This window comes from Numida meleagris, chromosome 5 (assembly GCF_002078875.1).
Source record: "Numida meleagris isolate 19003 breed g44 Domestic line chromosome 5, NumMel1.0, whole genome shotgun sequence".
NCBI classification, from domain to species: domain Eukaryota; kingdom Metazoa; phylum Chordata; class Aves; order Galliformes; family Numididae; genus Numida; species Numida meleagris.
This window is the reverse complement of record NC_034413.1, coordinates 51,348,921-51,364,418: the sequence shown is the minus strand read 5'-3', so window position 1 is coordinate 51,364,418 and position 15,498 is coordinate 51,348,921. Positions and strand designations below refer to the sequence as shown.

The following is a 15,498-nucleotide window of genomic DNA, read 5'->3' as shown; positions in this document are numbered from 1 at the left end:
AACAGTCCTCAGCCAACAGCCTGTGCCACATCATGCTGCACGCACCTGAGAAGAGGCGTCTGTAACCCTGTGGGAGCCCACAGCCCAAAGCAACAGGATAGAAAATGGCCATGCGGAGAGACACAGTCTGTGGTTAAGAGATGAAGGCATGGAGTGACTTTGGTACCTTATTGGGTCATTCAGGAAAATGATGGCAGGACTGGAAGCTGAACGCAGTGCATGCAAGCCCCAGGCCAGTGCCCTGAGTGCGAGGCTGCGGTGGTGCTAAAACCAACTTGCAAGTCCACTCTCCTCATAAAACTTGTCAGCTTTCAATGGGGACAGATGGACACACAGGGCCAAATGCTTTCATAAGCATCATTTGTTGCCACGATTCGGAAATGATTATACTCCGATTTTCTTTTATCTTGGAATTGCCAATTTAGTGCCTGATTGAAAGCTTTGAGACTTCTGAGGGCTGAGCTCCTGCGTTACATTTATGAGAGATGCACGTGCAAACACTACCAGATAATCGCATGTACGAATGGGTATTTCTTAGGCTGCTGTACATTTGTGTGTGCAAATAACTGCTTATGCCAGCCCTTGGCCCTAAGCGGCCATCTGTGTCCCTATTGAAAGTTTTTGCATTTTTTGAGCAGCCTTGAGGAGATGACTGCCTCCTGCGAATGCCGAGACTGCAGCTGCCTGGTCAGCAGCGTGTGGGGACCCTCCTGACCCTCAGGCACACCTGGAGGGGCTCCTCCTCTCTCATGGGCAGTCCCCATCCGGGCTGCAGAAAGATGGAGATGCCCTGCTTGGTGCCGCTCCCCTTGTCCCTTAGGGAACGGATTTCTGTAGGAGCTCAGTGCACTGGACAGCATCAAATCCCAAAAGTACTTGCTGTGCTCAGCAGCAAATCTGCAGTCCCCAGCCACTGTTGTCCCCAGCAGGAGCCTCCTTGGCCATTGGCAGGGACCCTGGTCCCGGTGCTCAGCCCACTTGATATGTCCTGCAGTATGCAGCCAGAGCCATCAGCCTCTTGCAGGCTCACGCCCATGCAAAGTGCTGGATTTGGTGCTGTGTTCAGCCCATGGTATTTAAAGATACCTTTCACTGCTTTGGTCTGTTAGACTTGCTGTTTCAAAGCTGAGCTGCCTTGCAATTACCAGTGCTACTGGAGGTGAGAGGAGCTGGGCGCTCAGGATCTGAAGGAACTGGGCTATACTAACCAGCTCATCCTCCTGCCCATTATTTGAGCAATTGTCTTAACAGTGTTGCATAGACCCTCTGGTCCTTCATTTCCAGGTTCACAAGGAAGATGTCCCGAGGGCTGGCTGCTAGCTCTGGCTGTGGCTCCGGGTGATGGCTTCCATGGGCTGTGCCTTGCCACCACTGCTCGTATGGGCAGGCTGTGCTGCTGGGTGAAGTGCTGCTATCCTGGGGCCTTCCAAGGGACCACTGAGAACAGTCAGACCTGCCAAGGTGGCAGCTGTCTCTCAGAGGGACCTCAGTGGGAAGTGAGCCAGAGAACCTGAGGGTTTTCCATTAACAATGGAAAATATGCATATTCTAAAACATGTATATGCTCCTGTCTTCGTCGTCATCATCACTGGTTTTATTTTTTTCCTCTGTACAGTGAGGAATAGGCTGGATTTGGTTAGTCTTTGGTTTTTTATATTTTTATTTCTATTTGTTGTATTCTAACAATCCAGCATTCTTTTTTTTTTATTATTATTCATAGGACTGTAAATGGAAAATGTACATGGAGATGGACGGGGATGAAATTGCAATAACCTACATAAAAGATGTGACATTCAACACTAACCTACCTGATGTAGAGATTTTAAAGATGACAAAGGTATTTACAGCCTTAAAGCTTTCACGAATTCACAGATCTCAAACAAAGACATTAAAATACCACAGCAGTCGACTTTTGTGCTTGCAGAAGCTCAGTCTCTTGACAGCTTTTAAATAAAATGCACATTTTAAACAGACGTGTATCATAATAGGAGTTAGCTATTTTGGTTCTCTTTTAAGCTGACAATAATGTTAACAATAGAAAAACAAGAGAGGGAACTAATTTTTATTTTCTTGTTTTAATTCCATGTTATAGCATCTGAATTTATTACCCCTTTTAAAGATGAGAATGTTCAAAAAATTACGTTCCTTTTCAGGAGAAGAAAGTGATTTAAATGTTCCAATTCGAAACTTCCATGTGATTTGTCTGGGTATTTTCTTCTCCTTCTTCTCCTTCTTCTCCTTCTTCTCCTTCTTCTTCTTCTTCTTCTTCTTCTTCTTCTTCTTCTTCTTCTTCTTCTTCTTCTTCTTCTTCCTCTTCTTCCTCTTCTTTTTTTTTTTTTTTGCATAGTTTTAGAACTTTTACATGCTTCTAAAACTCCCTCTTTCATGCAACGATGGGTTCCAAAGACTGAAACCTGTCAACATGTTGATCACGAGCAGTACAGCCCTGCACATCTGCAATTCAGTGCCACTGGGCTTTTACCCTATTTGAGAACCTGCCTGTAAGTATTTACCGGCCAGCAGTTAGACTGCTTTTGCCATAAGCAACAGAAGATTGCTTAAAGCACAGAATGCACTGGGCTGTTTGCTGTTATTTTAACTGATTGTTTTTATTAATAAGCTCTACTTAATAGTAGCTAACATCATAAATGAAAAAATATATATCTTCATTACCAGTTAGAATGCTTCTCTAATGTGCACTGATTTAGATGCAAAATAAAAACAAAAAAAACCTCCTGAATGCTTTTTATTGTGTATTTTTTTGCAAAATTCTGGCTGTTTTTTTGCTGAAGGAAAAACTGAAAATCATACTTTCAACAGAATTTTAGGGAAAATATGTCTTCGACAGAAAGTATTCTTGTATTTAATGTCATAGTCACACTAAGACTATTGTTATATCTAGTGATTTCTTCACTGTTGTAATTTTATTGTTGTTGTTATTTCATTGCAAAATAGCTTTCTGTTTCATTTCCAGAAATTCCATCTTGGACATTTCCATTTTTACATTTAAAAAAAAAGAAGAAAAGGCTTAAAGTTAAATGTAGTAGTCACCAGATACAGTAAGATTAACACATACTTCAGGATTTGTATGATCTGTCAGGGACTATCTCCAGGAATATTTACTGCATGTGCGTAAAACTGAAAAAGGGCGATGCCCCCATGAAAATATTCCGTGCTGTCATACCTACAGTTATATGTAGAAATCTCCATTTAATTTGGTGAATGAGGAAGTAAATAATTTCAAAATATGCTTGCCCCATAACATTTTTAGATGTTAACAATATGGAAAAGGACGAGAAAAGGCAAAAGTTAGAAGTATTTTTAGGGTGTTTCGGAGACAAGTCAGGAGATGAAGAGCACCTTATAAACTGGCACCGTGTTCTTTTCAGCCACCGTTTGTCATGGAGAAGTGGATTGTGGGGATCGAAGAACACCAGTCTGTAGAATGTATTGTTACATATGAGGTAAGTTCTAAGAAACAAAAAGATGTTTATTTAAGATAACCTGTATGGGAGATGTGGCAGTAGCATCCCACGGCTCTGTTGTATCCTCTAATCAAGTCTCAGCACCCTGTAATTAACTGTAAAATCTAAAGTTTGGAGCAAAAGCTGAATTAGATTTACAAAGACTGTGTCCTCAGGCAGCTGCTTGGGATGGCTCTTTTTCTCAAGGATGAAAATTCCTTTTGCTTGAAGTGTAATGGCCAGTGTGCTTGCATTACTTGAAGGCTGTGGTTTTTTTTACCTTTTCAGCGAAGTGCTAATTAGGAGAGCTGAGGAGCAACAGGAGAAGAAAGAGAATGAGAAGTCAAGAGTAAAAGAGTAAAACAAAATATCAAAGGCAATTTAGCCATGTAATGTGTCAGAAATTAGCCTTTGTAAAAAGAGCTTGCAGTTGCTTACAAAAGTGTTTTTATGAAGACCAATGCTGTGCTTCACAGTGAGGCTTGTAACTGAGATTCCAGCTCTGTCCTGGGCAAGGATTCAAGCACTGATGGAGTGATGAGGAAATCTTGCACCTTTTTGATTTGTCTTAGAAGTGAAGAACAACAATTTTCTGTTGCTCTTGGTTTCTTTCACCCTGGAGTTTCACACAGGAATCGTAGGCATTGTCGCCCCTGTAGCTGAAGAGCTTGATACTCCAAGAAAGCAAATGCAGAGGGTTCCCCTGCAAAAATACCTGCTTAGTCCTACCTCTTCTATCAGAAAGCTCTGCCTATGCGGTGTTCACATTATATGACAAGTAAAATACTCTTTGTATTTGTAGCAGAAGGCCTTCAGATCTTTCCTCCACATGGTACATGAATTGGAACACTTATTCACTGCCACATTTTTAGCATAATCATAAAATACCAGCCAAAATTATCTAGTCTAAAAATACATGAGAACTGGCTAAGTGGTTTTGCAAAACAAACTCTGTATTCAAAGTGCGGCTGCCACCCGGGCACTAGTGGAAGTTCCCGGGTAGGAGAGCTTAGTGGGTTGTGTGTTGCTATGTCCTCACATGCCTTGTGTCCTTATGTGTGTTGTGTCCTTCCTGAGCAGAGCGACGTTCGAGCTCCCAAATCCACCAGGCATGTCCAAGCTATCTGCTGGAGCAAGGTGAAAACACAGGATGAGGTCAAGGCGGTACAGCTCATGATACAGACCTCGCTCCCCAACTCGGAGGGGCATTCACGGAGCAGGTCTGACTCAAGTAAGTCACTACATGTGAACTGCATACCTCTGTTGCTGGTGTGGGCAAAGCGTTTATGTGGAGAACAGCAAAAAGTCAATGCTGTGATTCTCGTCCAACAGCAGAGCACCATCTTGCAGTTTCAGCTGGCTTTGTGGTCCCTGTTACATCTTCATGGGTACATGCAGGAGCACTCTGGCATGTATGACTTAGCATAGAGGCTGAACGTTAGGTAGTGACACATTTTATATCACAGTGCGATTTAAGTGGGGGGTGACCTGTATGATCCTATAGAAAGTATGCTGGAAACAGTCCATGGCAATGAGCTGCAAATCTGTGGTATACTGTAAATCACTTGTAGTAGCATACCAATAGCTCAGATCCTTTTGCTCCAAAACCCCAGATACTTCACGTCTTCTAGTATTAAGCAGGACCATGAAGCTGCACCAGTGCAGGGCTGACGCCATGTATCTGAGTCCACCAGCAAGGTGGGACTGGTCAGCGAGGAGGCAGTTGAATGGCAGTGCATCTAACCAGCTTTGGGACTCGTCTGAGAGCGCAGGTGGGATACTGTAATTATCTGTGTAGCTGTGCCATAAAGGAAAATGACTGCTGAGAAATCTCTCACATCTCTTCCTTCCATCTGTTGGGAAATATGATTTTCCACAGCCTTTTTGGGAATTGAGGAAGCCAGTGCTTTCAGCAGGTTTTTATGCTGGCTTTCTCTCCCTGCAGCCCAAACTCACCAAAAGTGCTGTGGTCATCTCTTTCCTCCTGCTCCTGGCTGCCCAGCATGCAGGCAACTTTGTGCAAATGTCTCAGTTACGAGCAGACCCAATACACGTTCCTGATGGCTGTAAAGAGGAGTGGAAATCTTCCCACTGACCTCTTCTTCCACAGCTCAGCCTACCCATTCTGGTCTGCCCTGACTCCAGTTCTGGCTTCTCCTGGAACAGGGCTTTGGAAAAGCTTCTTTGCATCTTGAAGTTACTCTTTTTGTACACAGGTTTGTTAGCCAAAGTGGTTTTTTTTCTGATTCAGTTCACAGCATTGCTGTAGAAATATGTGGGCTGGAACAAGATAGCAGTCAGTGGAGAGTGTATTTCCTCAATCATGTAGCACTATTGCTGCATCTGGAGCAGTGGCCTTGTGAATTGAGCACTGGTGGTTTAGACTACAGACACGTTTACAATGGGTGCTCATATTCCTAAGTAACCTACCAATGAATAGAACAACTGTGTTTTGTAATGCGTGTGGAACACAGCATGTCCTGAAAGACACGTTTTCACTGCAGATCAGCTCCGGTGATCCAGGTCTTGGGCTGATGAGCCATACAGCCATACCCAAGTGTGGTGTTGTATCTTCACAGGTTGGCTCTGCCGCAGTAAGCCAAGCTGCTTTCATTTTTTTGTGGCGAGCGGTGGGAGAGCTTGTCTGTCCCCCTGGCACATGGAGGAGTTGCACGAAGTCACTAATATATTGTCCGCACTCAAGTGAATAGGCACAGTTCAGAGGAAATGGGTTACCAGCCAGCGTGAAAGCTGCGCCTCAGCTCTAGCAAATCTCCTGGCCTGTCTTCTTTACCAGATCACCTACCCCAGGTTTAAAACACCACCAAATCCAAGCACAAAGGTAAGGGTAATAATACCTGTGTAAGAAGCTAAAATAACCGGCAGTGAAGGCGCTGCCCCTGCAGGTTACTGCGTGGAGCATTTAATTCAGCATGCAGAACTGGTGGCTCAGAGACCTTATGAGGGAGAAGCCCCCAGCCCATGAGAGGACTGGGGCAAGGGCCAGTCCCTCAGGTGGTGCTGGGAGGTCCCCACTGGGCAGCTGCTCTCCAGGCTGGGCACTGGAGGGAGCTGGTCCCACCGAGCGTGTGGTCGCCACCTGAGAGCTGGTGGCACACGAAGACCCACATTCAAGTCCTGAGCCAGCTGCTTCCAGATCTATGAGGTCTGTGTTTTACATCCAGAGTCTTTGTAGGAAGAGGTGGGGAAATGGCAGAGGAGACTGTCTAGAAAATATATTTCAGCATGCGTATTTATTTTGAAACAATTTTTTAGGTTAGGAAAGGAGGTTAGGAAACAGAGAAGTTGATTCCCACCTTTTTGTGAAAGGAGGTTCATCTCAGTGCAGCCAGAGCTGTCTGCTGAGGCGGCGTCAGACCTGCACTTTGACAGGAAAGACTATTTCATTTTGGCATATTTGACATTAAGTTGAAGTGATTTAAATCTCCTGGGACTCTAGCAAAGTCTGGGGGAAGGAGGAATGGAAGAGATCATCCGTTACATCCTAACGGGGAGCAATCCTAGCAAGGACAGAGCTGCTACCAGCTCACGCAGAACTCCCCAGGCAGATGCAGCATTGCCGTGGGAGGGAGAGGCTTGCAGCAGAAGATGTCTCCTCTGGAGACCTTCAAAAGGTGACAGAGGAGCTGAGGTCCTCTGCTGCAGATAATAAAATCTTGTCTGTGTTTATCCTGCTGCAAGCTGCTAGGGCCATGCTTTTCTGTTGGAGTGACATAAGCATTTTTTAAGGAAAATCATTCAGATTTCTCTAGAGCGAAATTACATAAGCTACATTTTGTGCCTGAAGCTGGATGGAGGCTGTGGGGTGCAGCTGGGTCTTAGTATCTGGATTATGTGAAATGGATTGACTTCTGAATTCGTAGTGATAATAACAAGCAAAGTGGCTCTGGCTGTTGTGGTGAGAAAATGGAAAGAGAGAGAGTGAGTCTGGCAAACTGCAGCAGGGTTTGCAGCACCTCCAGCACTGCGAAGGGCATGGCCAGTGCTGGCTGGGAGCAACACAGGGTGCAGCGGTAGTGCAGGCACCGGGAGGTGGCCAGGCTACACCTGCTCCGGAGGTCTGCAGGCTCATTTGTTGTGGAAGCTGAGGAGGAATCTGCTGAGACTCGGGGGAAAAAAAGAGAGTTTACCATTTTTGGAAGAAGGGTCAGGCAACTCGGGAAGAGTACAAGGATGTCGCTGGGGTATAATTTTTATCAAGGCAGACCTTATCACTCCTTACAATGACTTGAAAGGAGGTTGTAGCGAGGTGGAGGTTGGCCTCTTCTCCCAGCTAACAGCGATAGGATGAGAGGGAATGGCTTTAAGTTGTGCCAGGGGAGGCTGAGGTTGGATGTTAGGAAAAATTTCTTCTCAGAAAGAGTGGTGAGGTTTAGGAGCAGGTGGGCCAGGCGGGTGGTGGAGTCACCATCCCTGGAGGCGTTCAAGAAGAGGATGGGCGTGGCACTTGGGAACGTGGGTATGACGGCGATGGGTTGATGGTCGGGTTGATGATCTTAGTGGTCTTTTCCAACCTTCATGATCCTGTGGTTCTGTGATCTGTAGAGGTTTCTCAGAGAGGGAAAACCTAACTCACCCCATACCTGAACCAGAATATATTTTCCCAGCAATTCACACGATGCTGACCTTGTTTCATTTCCCTGCCAGGCATCGACAGCCAGTGGATGCAGACGCTGCGCATGCACCAGATAGCCAAAGCCATTTCCCTGCAGCACGGCCACCCACACAGCCCCACCACCATCTCTCACTACCTGCCCTACCTGCAGAGCCAGGATTCCTACGCCGCTGCTGTGAGGCGGATGCGCGGGCCAATCAATTACCACTACACCTCCATCAGCCACTCCAGGAACTCCTCTCCCCTCTCACACAGTTTGGTGAGAAACCTGTCAAACCTGCACCTCAACTCAAAGGGGAGCAGCACCTCCAGCACGGCGTCAGACACCGCTTCAGAGAGGGACAGGTCCACGGGCAAGGCCAGGAACGCCTCGCACAGCGGCAACTCCCGCAGCTCCTCCGATGGACGGCGCAGCGGGACGAGCTCCCCGGTGCCCCCCAGGTCCTCAGGCAGGGCTGGCAGGACTGCCTCTGTGCCCCCGGCCCACGAGCACCGCAGGTACCCCCGCAGCTCCCCCCAGCCCAAGGCCATCCCTGGCATGCCGCTGCAGGGGGAGAGTGAGCCCAGGAGAAGCGAGGGGGAGGGCAAGGCGAGCGAGGGGGGGTGGATAAAGGTGCAGTACATGAAGAAGCCCCACAGACAGAGCACTGGCAAGCAGGGTAAGGAGAGGCCCAAGGGCAGCTGGCGGGGCCGGAGGACGTTCTGACGGGGGGAACAGCTGTGGGCTGTGATGGAGCCGGCTTCTCTCTTATTCCACTGAATGTTCAACTGGGAGACGACACGTGCTTCTGCTCGACGTGCTCCGGCTCTCGGCGCACCGCACTGAAGCCATGACACTACCTCGCTGGGCCGGTTGCACAGCTCTGCATGCAGCCTGCCAGTGGGCGCCTGCAAGGAGCCTGCCCTCAGCAATGTGACCTCTTCCCTCCCAGTACTGATGGATTTAATATGGTTGCCTCCCCTCTTTGGCTGCTCATGTTCTTAGCTGACTGGATGTGCACTAATTTGCTTAATATTTAAAAAAATAAAATCAGTAATACACAGCCATATGCTGTAACAAAAAGGTCTCTGTTTCATCTACAGAGGATCTGTGCTGCAAACTCTCCCGTCACCGCTCTGAGCACAGTTTCCATACACTTTATTCAACCTGCTTCTGCCAAGGCCATAGGAGGAGGTAATATTTTGGTCAGACCAGCACAATCACAAAAAGCAGGAGCACACACAGCTGTTTCTTCAGGCCCACTCCAGTAACTTCACTTCTCCACTTCCAGCCATCCATCCCCTCAGGAATTTCTCGTCTCTCTCTTTTTTAAAACCCAGACACCGGGTATCTGACACCACAGAGCAGACACTGCGACACGTACAGTTGTCGTAATCAGAAGGAGAAAAAAAAAATAGGCTTTATGCTTTTAGAAAAAAAGAAAAAGAGAGGGAGGGAGAACAAGGCATTGCCTTTATAATGGATAGATCCATCCCCTCTGAGGTCTGTGATAGTGTTTATCCCTGGGCAGCAGGCATTTTTTAATTGAATTTTTAAATGTGGGCAGGCTGTGCTGCCTTTGTCTTTCAGTCTTCAGGCAGTAAAGACAAGGTCAGCAAAGTTTGTGATTAATGTGGTCTTTAGCTCCACTGAGAACAAAGGCACAGCCGTAGACTCACTTGTCTTCAGAAAGTTCCTTGTTGGCCTTTTCACTCCAAGTTGATTTCACACAATTAAACAGGGAAAAAAAGTTAGGATTTCCCAAGATGCAAGAGGGAAAAAAAAAGAAGTAACAGATAAAGGAGCTGAACCCAAAGCAACACATGGGACCCTCTGAAAGCCAAGAAACTGTAAATTAGAGATGCCTTTGAGTGAGGTACTAGATACCATCAGTGCCACACGATGCTCACTGCCATGCGACTGTGAGCAATGCTGGAGGAGCTGCCAGTGCATGATCCCTGATGAGTCCCCGTCACCACTGCCCCATCACTGGATTGTCAAAAGGGCATGTACTAGGGCTGCTCCAAAAGTAATGCCTCCTACTTTAGTACGTTGGCCCACAACATTGGGCAGTTGAGGCTGAACCTTCCTGCATCTGTTGTAGTTCCCATGGAAATAAATAGGAGGCATTACTTTGAGAGTGACCTATGTACATCCCCTGCCCTACACAGAGGCCACCCAGGGAGTATAGGCTGTTCACATTCCTCTGATTCTTACCAGCACCTTTTCCCAGTTGGGCCAGCACAAATCCTAGAAAGAAATAGTGAGAGTTCAGAAGGGTACATTTCTCTTGCAGGGTGATGAGGACAGCGATGTAGTTGCACAACAGGGCCATACCCAGCAGACACCAAGGGCTGGCAGTGGCAATTCAAGATTTATCAGCTGCTTGTGGTTGATTGTCAAGATGTCCAGAAGGATTGCTCTGCTGTTTGTAAGCAATTTAATGCTGTGCCTAATTTTAATCTGCAGTGTACTGTCTGTCCACATCTGTTGTATTAAAGTGTTCATTAGCATTTAAAGGAGGAGCGGATGGTATTGATCACACCTTTTAATATAAAACAGTCATGCAATAGTGACTGATTAGGAATCCTCTTGCTGTATCAGAATTGCTGGTTAAAGCAAGAGTAACTGATCTTGTGGAAAAAAATAATAATCTTCTTACTCAATGCATGCCCTAAACCATGGCACCAAAGCTCTTCTTGTACTAAAGTAGCAATAAATACATCACTTGGTGGCAAACAATTTTTGAAATCCCTAAAATCCCTCATATTAGAATATATTTGTATACAGTTCCTGCTTCAAGGGTGGAAACCTTTAATTTTAATTTTCAAAAATACACTTCATATCTTCTTCTGTATACAGTGCTCCCCCTTAAGCCTGCTCAAGTGAAAATTTTTCAGCAAGATCTCGTTTTCCATCTCATCTTTGTCATTCTCACCAGATCTAGTCTCTAACTTGGTAGTAATTCATTATAAGGCAAAATGTGCCCACATTTTCACCCCCAGTACTTTGTGAAACTGAGGAATTTATATCCATGTTTTACCACCGCACAGCCACTGCTGGCTGGAAGGCCACACAGCAATATGGAAAATCAGAATATCTTGGGGACATACACCTCAACAAATCTCTGCCCTTTACTAAGGAGCCATACTGTTTTTTTTTATTATTATTATTCATTTATTCATTTATTTAATCATAAATCTAAGAAAACAAAGCATATTTAAGTACTGGTAAGTCTAGATTTGCACACTAGGAATCGGACACCCTGCCTTCCAGTTTACCTCCATGGCTGACCCTACAAGTGGCACAACCTATCACTGCTATAGAGACAACTCTTGTTTTCCTGGCTCTCCTTTCCCTAGGTCTTCATATCTCCATGTGCAGGTGTTGCTGTTTTCCTAATCCCCAAGAGGTACCCGCATTTTCCCTTTCCAGAGGGTAAAATGCAGTGAGTTACAAGAAGCCAGCTCTGGGACATCTCTGGATTGGATGATGAAGAATAGAGAAGAACTCATGAAGGCAAATGCAAAACTGCACGTCCAAAGTAAGTGAATATCTGCATCCAATAGGGAGCATGTTTACTAAGTCAGATACAAATTTTATTCTTTTTTCTTTTTATTTCATGAATGTGTAAAACTGTGACATGGGATCTGCCTCTTCACTTGGTAATGTTTGACTCCAGCTCTCCTGGGATCCACTAGAGTTGCCATCGTTGCATTCAGCAAGCCCCACACGCCTTATTTCCATAGACCTCCGCTCCTCACCTGCTTGAATAGTCATAATGCACCAAGACTGATTCTCTGGGTCCTATCAAATTTGGACAGGCCAACAGAATGGTTTCAGTCACATCCATTTGAACCCAGCATCGTTTGCTTTTTAAAGAAAATATTAACCACCTCTTATTTCACCTCTTCCTATCCTGCTCCCACTGAATGTTTTCTGGCAGCTGGTGACACCTGACAGCAATGCCCCTCTCCCTGGGTATGCACCACGACCCCATGCACTCACCACGTGCTTGCGGAGCCCATGTAAGGAGCAAAGGTTGCCCAAAGCCTCTGTGTCCTCCTCCACTGCTCCCGAAACCATACTCCTCACCAAGTGCACTCAATGCTAATGGGGACCAAATCCCAGGTATTTTAGGACTTAGTGCAAACCTGCTGCCAAGAATACTGGGCTGTGTCAAAGACGAGCACTTGAATTTTTTGACTCTGCTAGTGAATGCACTTTGACCTAATTATTATTCTCATTACTACTTTAGGCTGGGAAAGACAGGCAGTTGCTTTTGTAATTGTGGGGGAAAAAAAACAAACCGGAAGACCTCCTGACATCTTGCATCACTTAAAATGGAGCCAAATAGCTGTGCTACTTCTGAAAATTACATCTGACAGCATTATTTTCTGTATATGTTTCCACCATATAAGGGTTTTTTACATAATTTTCTTATCTAATGAAGTGCCCACGCTTGGCAGTTCAAGCCAGTCTGTTGCGAAAAGTTAGAGGTTATGGAGGAGAAGTCTATTATGGCAATAACGCTAATAAGGGTCTGCCAAGATCTTGGCAGGGCATTTGGGATGAACCTCTCAGAGGACAGCAGCAGCAGAGGGTGGCGGACAGCCTCAAGGGTCAGTGCCTACTCTGAGACGCCCCGTGGGATGGTCCTGTAGGTGACACCGCACAACAGAGTGGCTTCACACACCTGAGGCTCAACATACAGATTTCTTGCCCCACCTCAGCAAGAAAGGTCAGTGCTCCTGCAGCAGAGACAGGGCATTTTCCTCGAGCTGTGAGAAAGCACATGAAGGACACGAAACCCCAAGGGGAGCCCAGGGTGCCTTCCTGCCCACCTCCATCCCGCTTGTACCCTCTGCCCTCCTGGTGGCTGGCAGAGGCGACGCCAATCAGCCCTCACAGCAAAGTGTATGTAAAAGGGCAGAAAAACAGTGCAGCAATTTTGATTATTTCCTGATAGCCTCCTGTTTCCCACCGCTATGCATTTGCAGAACATTTTGTAAGCAATTTCTTTATGATGTGACTTAATCTATTTTCTGTTTTCAAAGGGAAATATAAATCGAAGCCCCAGAGTGAAAGGGCCGGGATCTCAAGCTTTCAAAAGTGGCCACTGCATATCAACAGCAGCCACTTTTTTTTTGATCAACCTTTTTTTTCCATGCATTTTGTGGAACGGCTACAGGATACTCAAACAAGCGTTGTAATTATGCTCCATAATGTGCATCACAATGCCCTGGGCTCCAAACGATCTGCTGCGATGTGTACTTGGAATAATCATTAAGATTTCTGTCAGAGCTGACCACATTTCAGCTGTTCTCTGAGGGCACTGATGAATGCAGGCTCCTAGAGGCATTTATCAACCTGTACTTTTCCTCTCGCTGGGCTGTAGTTATTCCTTTGGCTTTCTTTTCTCTTATTCTTTCCATTTTTACGGCCTCAGCAGTCTGGGTCAAAGAAACATGCTGTCAAATAGAACCAGACGTGGCCACCTTCAATTCAGCAGGCAGGACGTGTCTGCACCCAACCTGTGCTACCAAGGAAATTGCAGCAAAGCACAAGGAGATATAAATTAAAAAGCAAAAATTATTTTTTCTTGGAGAGAGAAAAAGGGGAAAAAGACACTAATTGCACTGTGGAGGTATTTTGTGGAGCAGTGGTCTTGGCTATGAACCAATTATCCATGCTAAATGTTTAGATTTTTTTTTAAATTCCAGTTCAGAGCACAATGCCAAAGCGAAAAAGCACTTCGTAAAAAATTACATCCAGCAAATACGTGGAGGTCCAATTACAATTAAGTCCACAGAAGTGGCCACCCTCCTTTCTCTGGGTCGCAGCCAATGGCAGGGGAGCTGGCGGTACACCTCACACATCCCTCCAGCAGCAGTAGCCACTGCAGGGCGGCAGCTGAGCAAATGCACGTGCCTGATCAGATCTGTTACAGAAACACACCTTTCACGAGAGAGGAAATTAATTAGTGCGTGTTATAGGTTACCGATTTACAATTTACATCATAAATCAATGCCTGATTATTTTAATGCAAGATGTTTCTAGCTTCATTTTGTGGCACTAACGGTTTTACTAACACACTATAATTTGCTCGGATGAAGAGGTGATTGGACAGCTCTTAGAGAAATTTTTAATTACTGTCATTAGTGGCTGCAATCTTATTCTTTTCTACAGAGCCAAGATACGTGTTATTGCTCTGTGCCACAGGTACTCTGTGGTCATGAGAACCTCTACTCTCCCCTTCTGCTGAAACAGAAGAACGTGTGGACCGAGAAGACAAGGGGACAGAGGTACCCAGCAAGCACACAGAGGTCAAGGTGTAAATCTACAAGAGTGGCTGTCCTCCTTCACCTGTGTAACAGCAAGCGTCCTTTCGGGGCTGCAGGAGCTCAGCGCATCAATTTATTTCCCTGCCTCACCAAGCAGGGCTGCAGCCCCTCTGCCAAACGGCTTCCCCATCTCCTGGCCACTTTCCCCACAAAGTCCCTGCTCAGGCCAATACATTTTAAAGCCGACTGATTACATGTGTGGCTTGGAAAATGCTGTTTCCATGAAGCATTAGTTGGGAAATTAGCTGCAGTCTGAAGCACGGGCTTGGCTAGCCCCATAACATTCTGCGTGACAGTTATTTTCTAGTAAAATCCTGAATCTCACGGCTCAGAATGTTGACAAAAGCTGCTGCCATTGAGAAACTGTTTGGTATTTGTGATTTTAGTTTTCTGGAAGAAGCAAAGCCCGCAGCTGCTCAGGACGCACCCCTGCCTGGAGCTGGTTGGAAGCTGCCTGGGTGGCTGCTCCAGGTGGCGTTCCCCGGCTTTGTGCGCTGTGCAGGTAAGGCTGTAATTATGGGCTGACTGAAAGCGGAGCTGCTTTCACATGGGGACTATCGCTCATAGAAAACACAAACCCTGTGCAGGGCTGGCACCCATTGTGCCGCAGCTATTCACAGCCCGGGCTGGGCCGCGGGCCTGCGTGCGGCCTGCACGTGCAGGGCTGCTTCCCTCATGCCTGACGTGGGCTGTGCCTGCTGCTGGGAGGCCCTCGGCACCGCTGAGCAGGTGCCTTGAGTAGGGCCAGGATAAAGGCAGGATTACAGCAAGCAGCGGGGCTGCAAATCCCGTACAGCTTCTGGGGCCTCACCCAATCCTAGCTGCCAAATCCCGGCTGCTCAGCGCTCAGCAATCATTTTGTTGCCCATAACGGCCGTGCTTGATTTAACGTGAGACTGCGACGTTACACAGAACAGTTTACAGTGACTGGGGGTTTGTTTTCCTCTGGCCTGGCTTCAAGTAACTGTTTGCAGAGTAACACAGCCAACTTTCTTCTGAAACCCCATTGCATTGCTGTACCCTCAAGGGCGTAGAGGCCTCACCCCTAAGGCCCTGGCAACACCCTAGCTGTAG

The 15,498-nt window shown here is 46.4% G+C and overlaps 1 protein-coding gene across 2 annotated transcripts in view; it reads left to right on the top strand.

Moving 5' to 3' along the window:
* Nucleotides 1–9,147, top strand: part of MAP3K20 (mitogen-activated protein kinase kinase kinase 20) — an 86,181-nt gene extending 77,034 nt beyond the window's left edge. The window contains exons 16-19 of one of the 2 annotated variants that reach the window (XM_021398146.1): nt 1,721–1,837; nt 3,390–3,464; nt 4,545–4,695; nt 8,133–9,147. In XM_021398146.1, coding sequence (XP_021253821.1) covers nt 1,721–1,837; nt 3,390–3,464; nt 4,545–4,695; nt 8,133–8,806 — 1,017 coding nt within the window. In that variant the 3' untranslated portion in view covers nt 8,807–9,147. The remainder of the gene's footprint in view (nt 1–1,720; nt 1,838–3,389; nt 3,465–4,544; nt 4,696–8,132) is intronic. The other variant, XM_021398145.1, reaches the window with a different exon arrangement.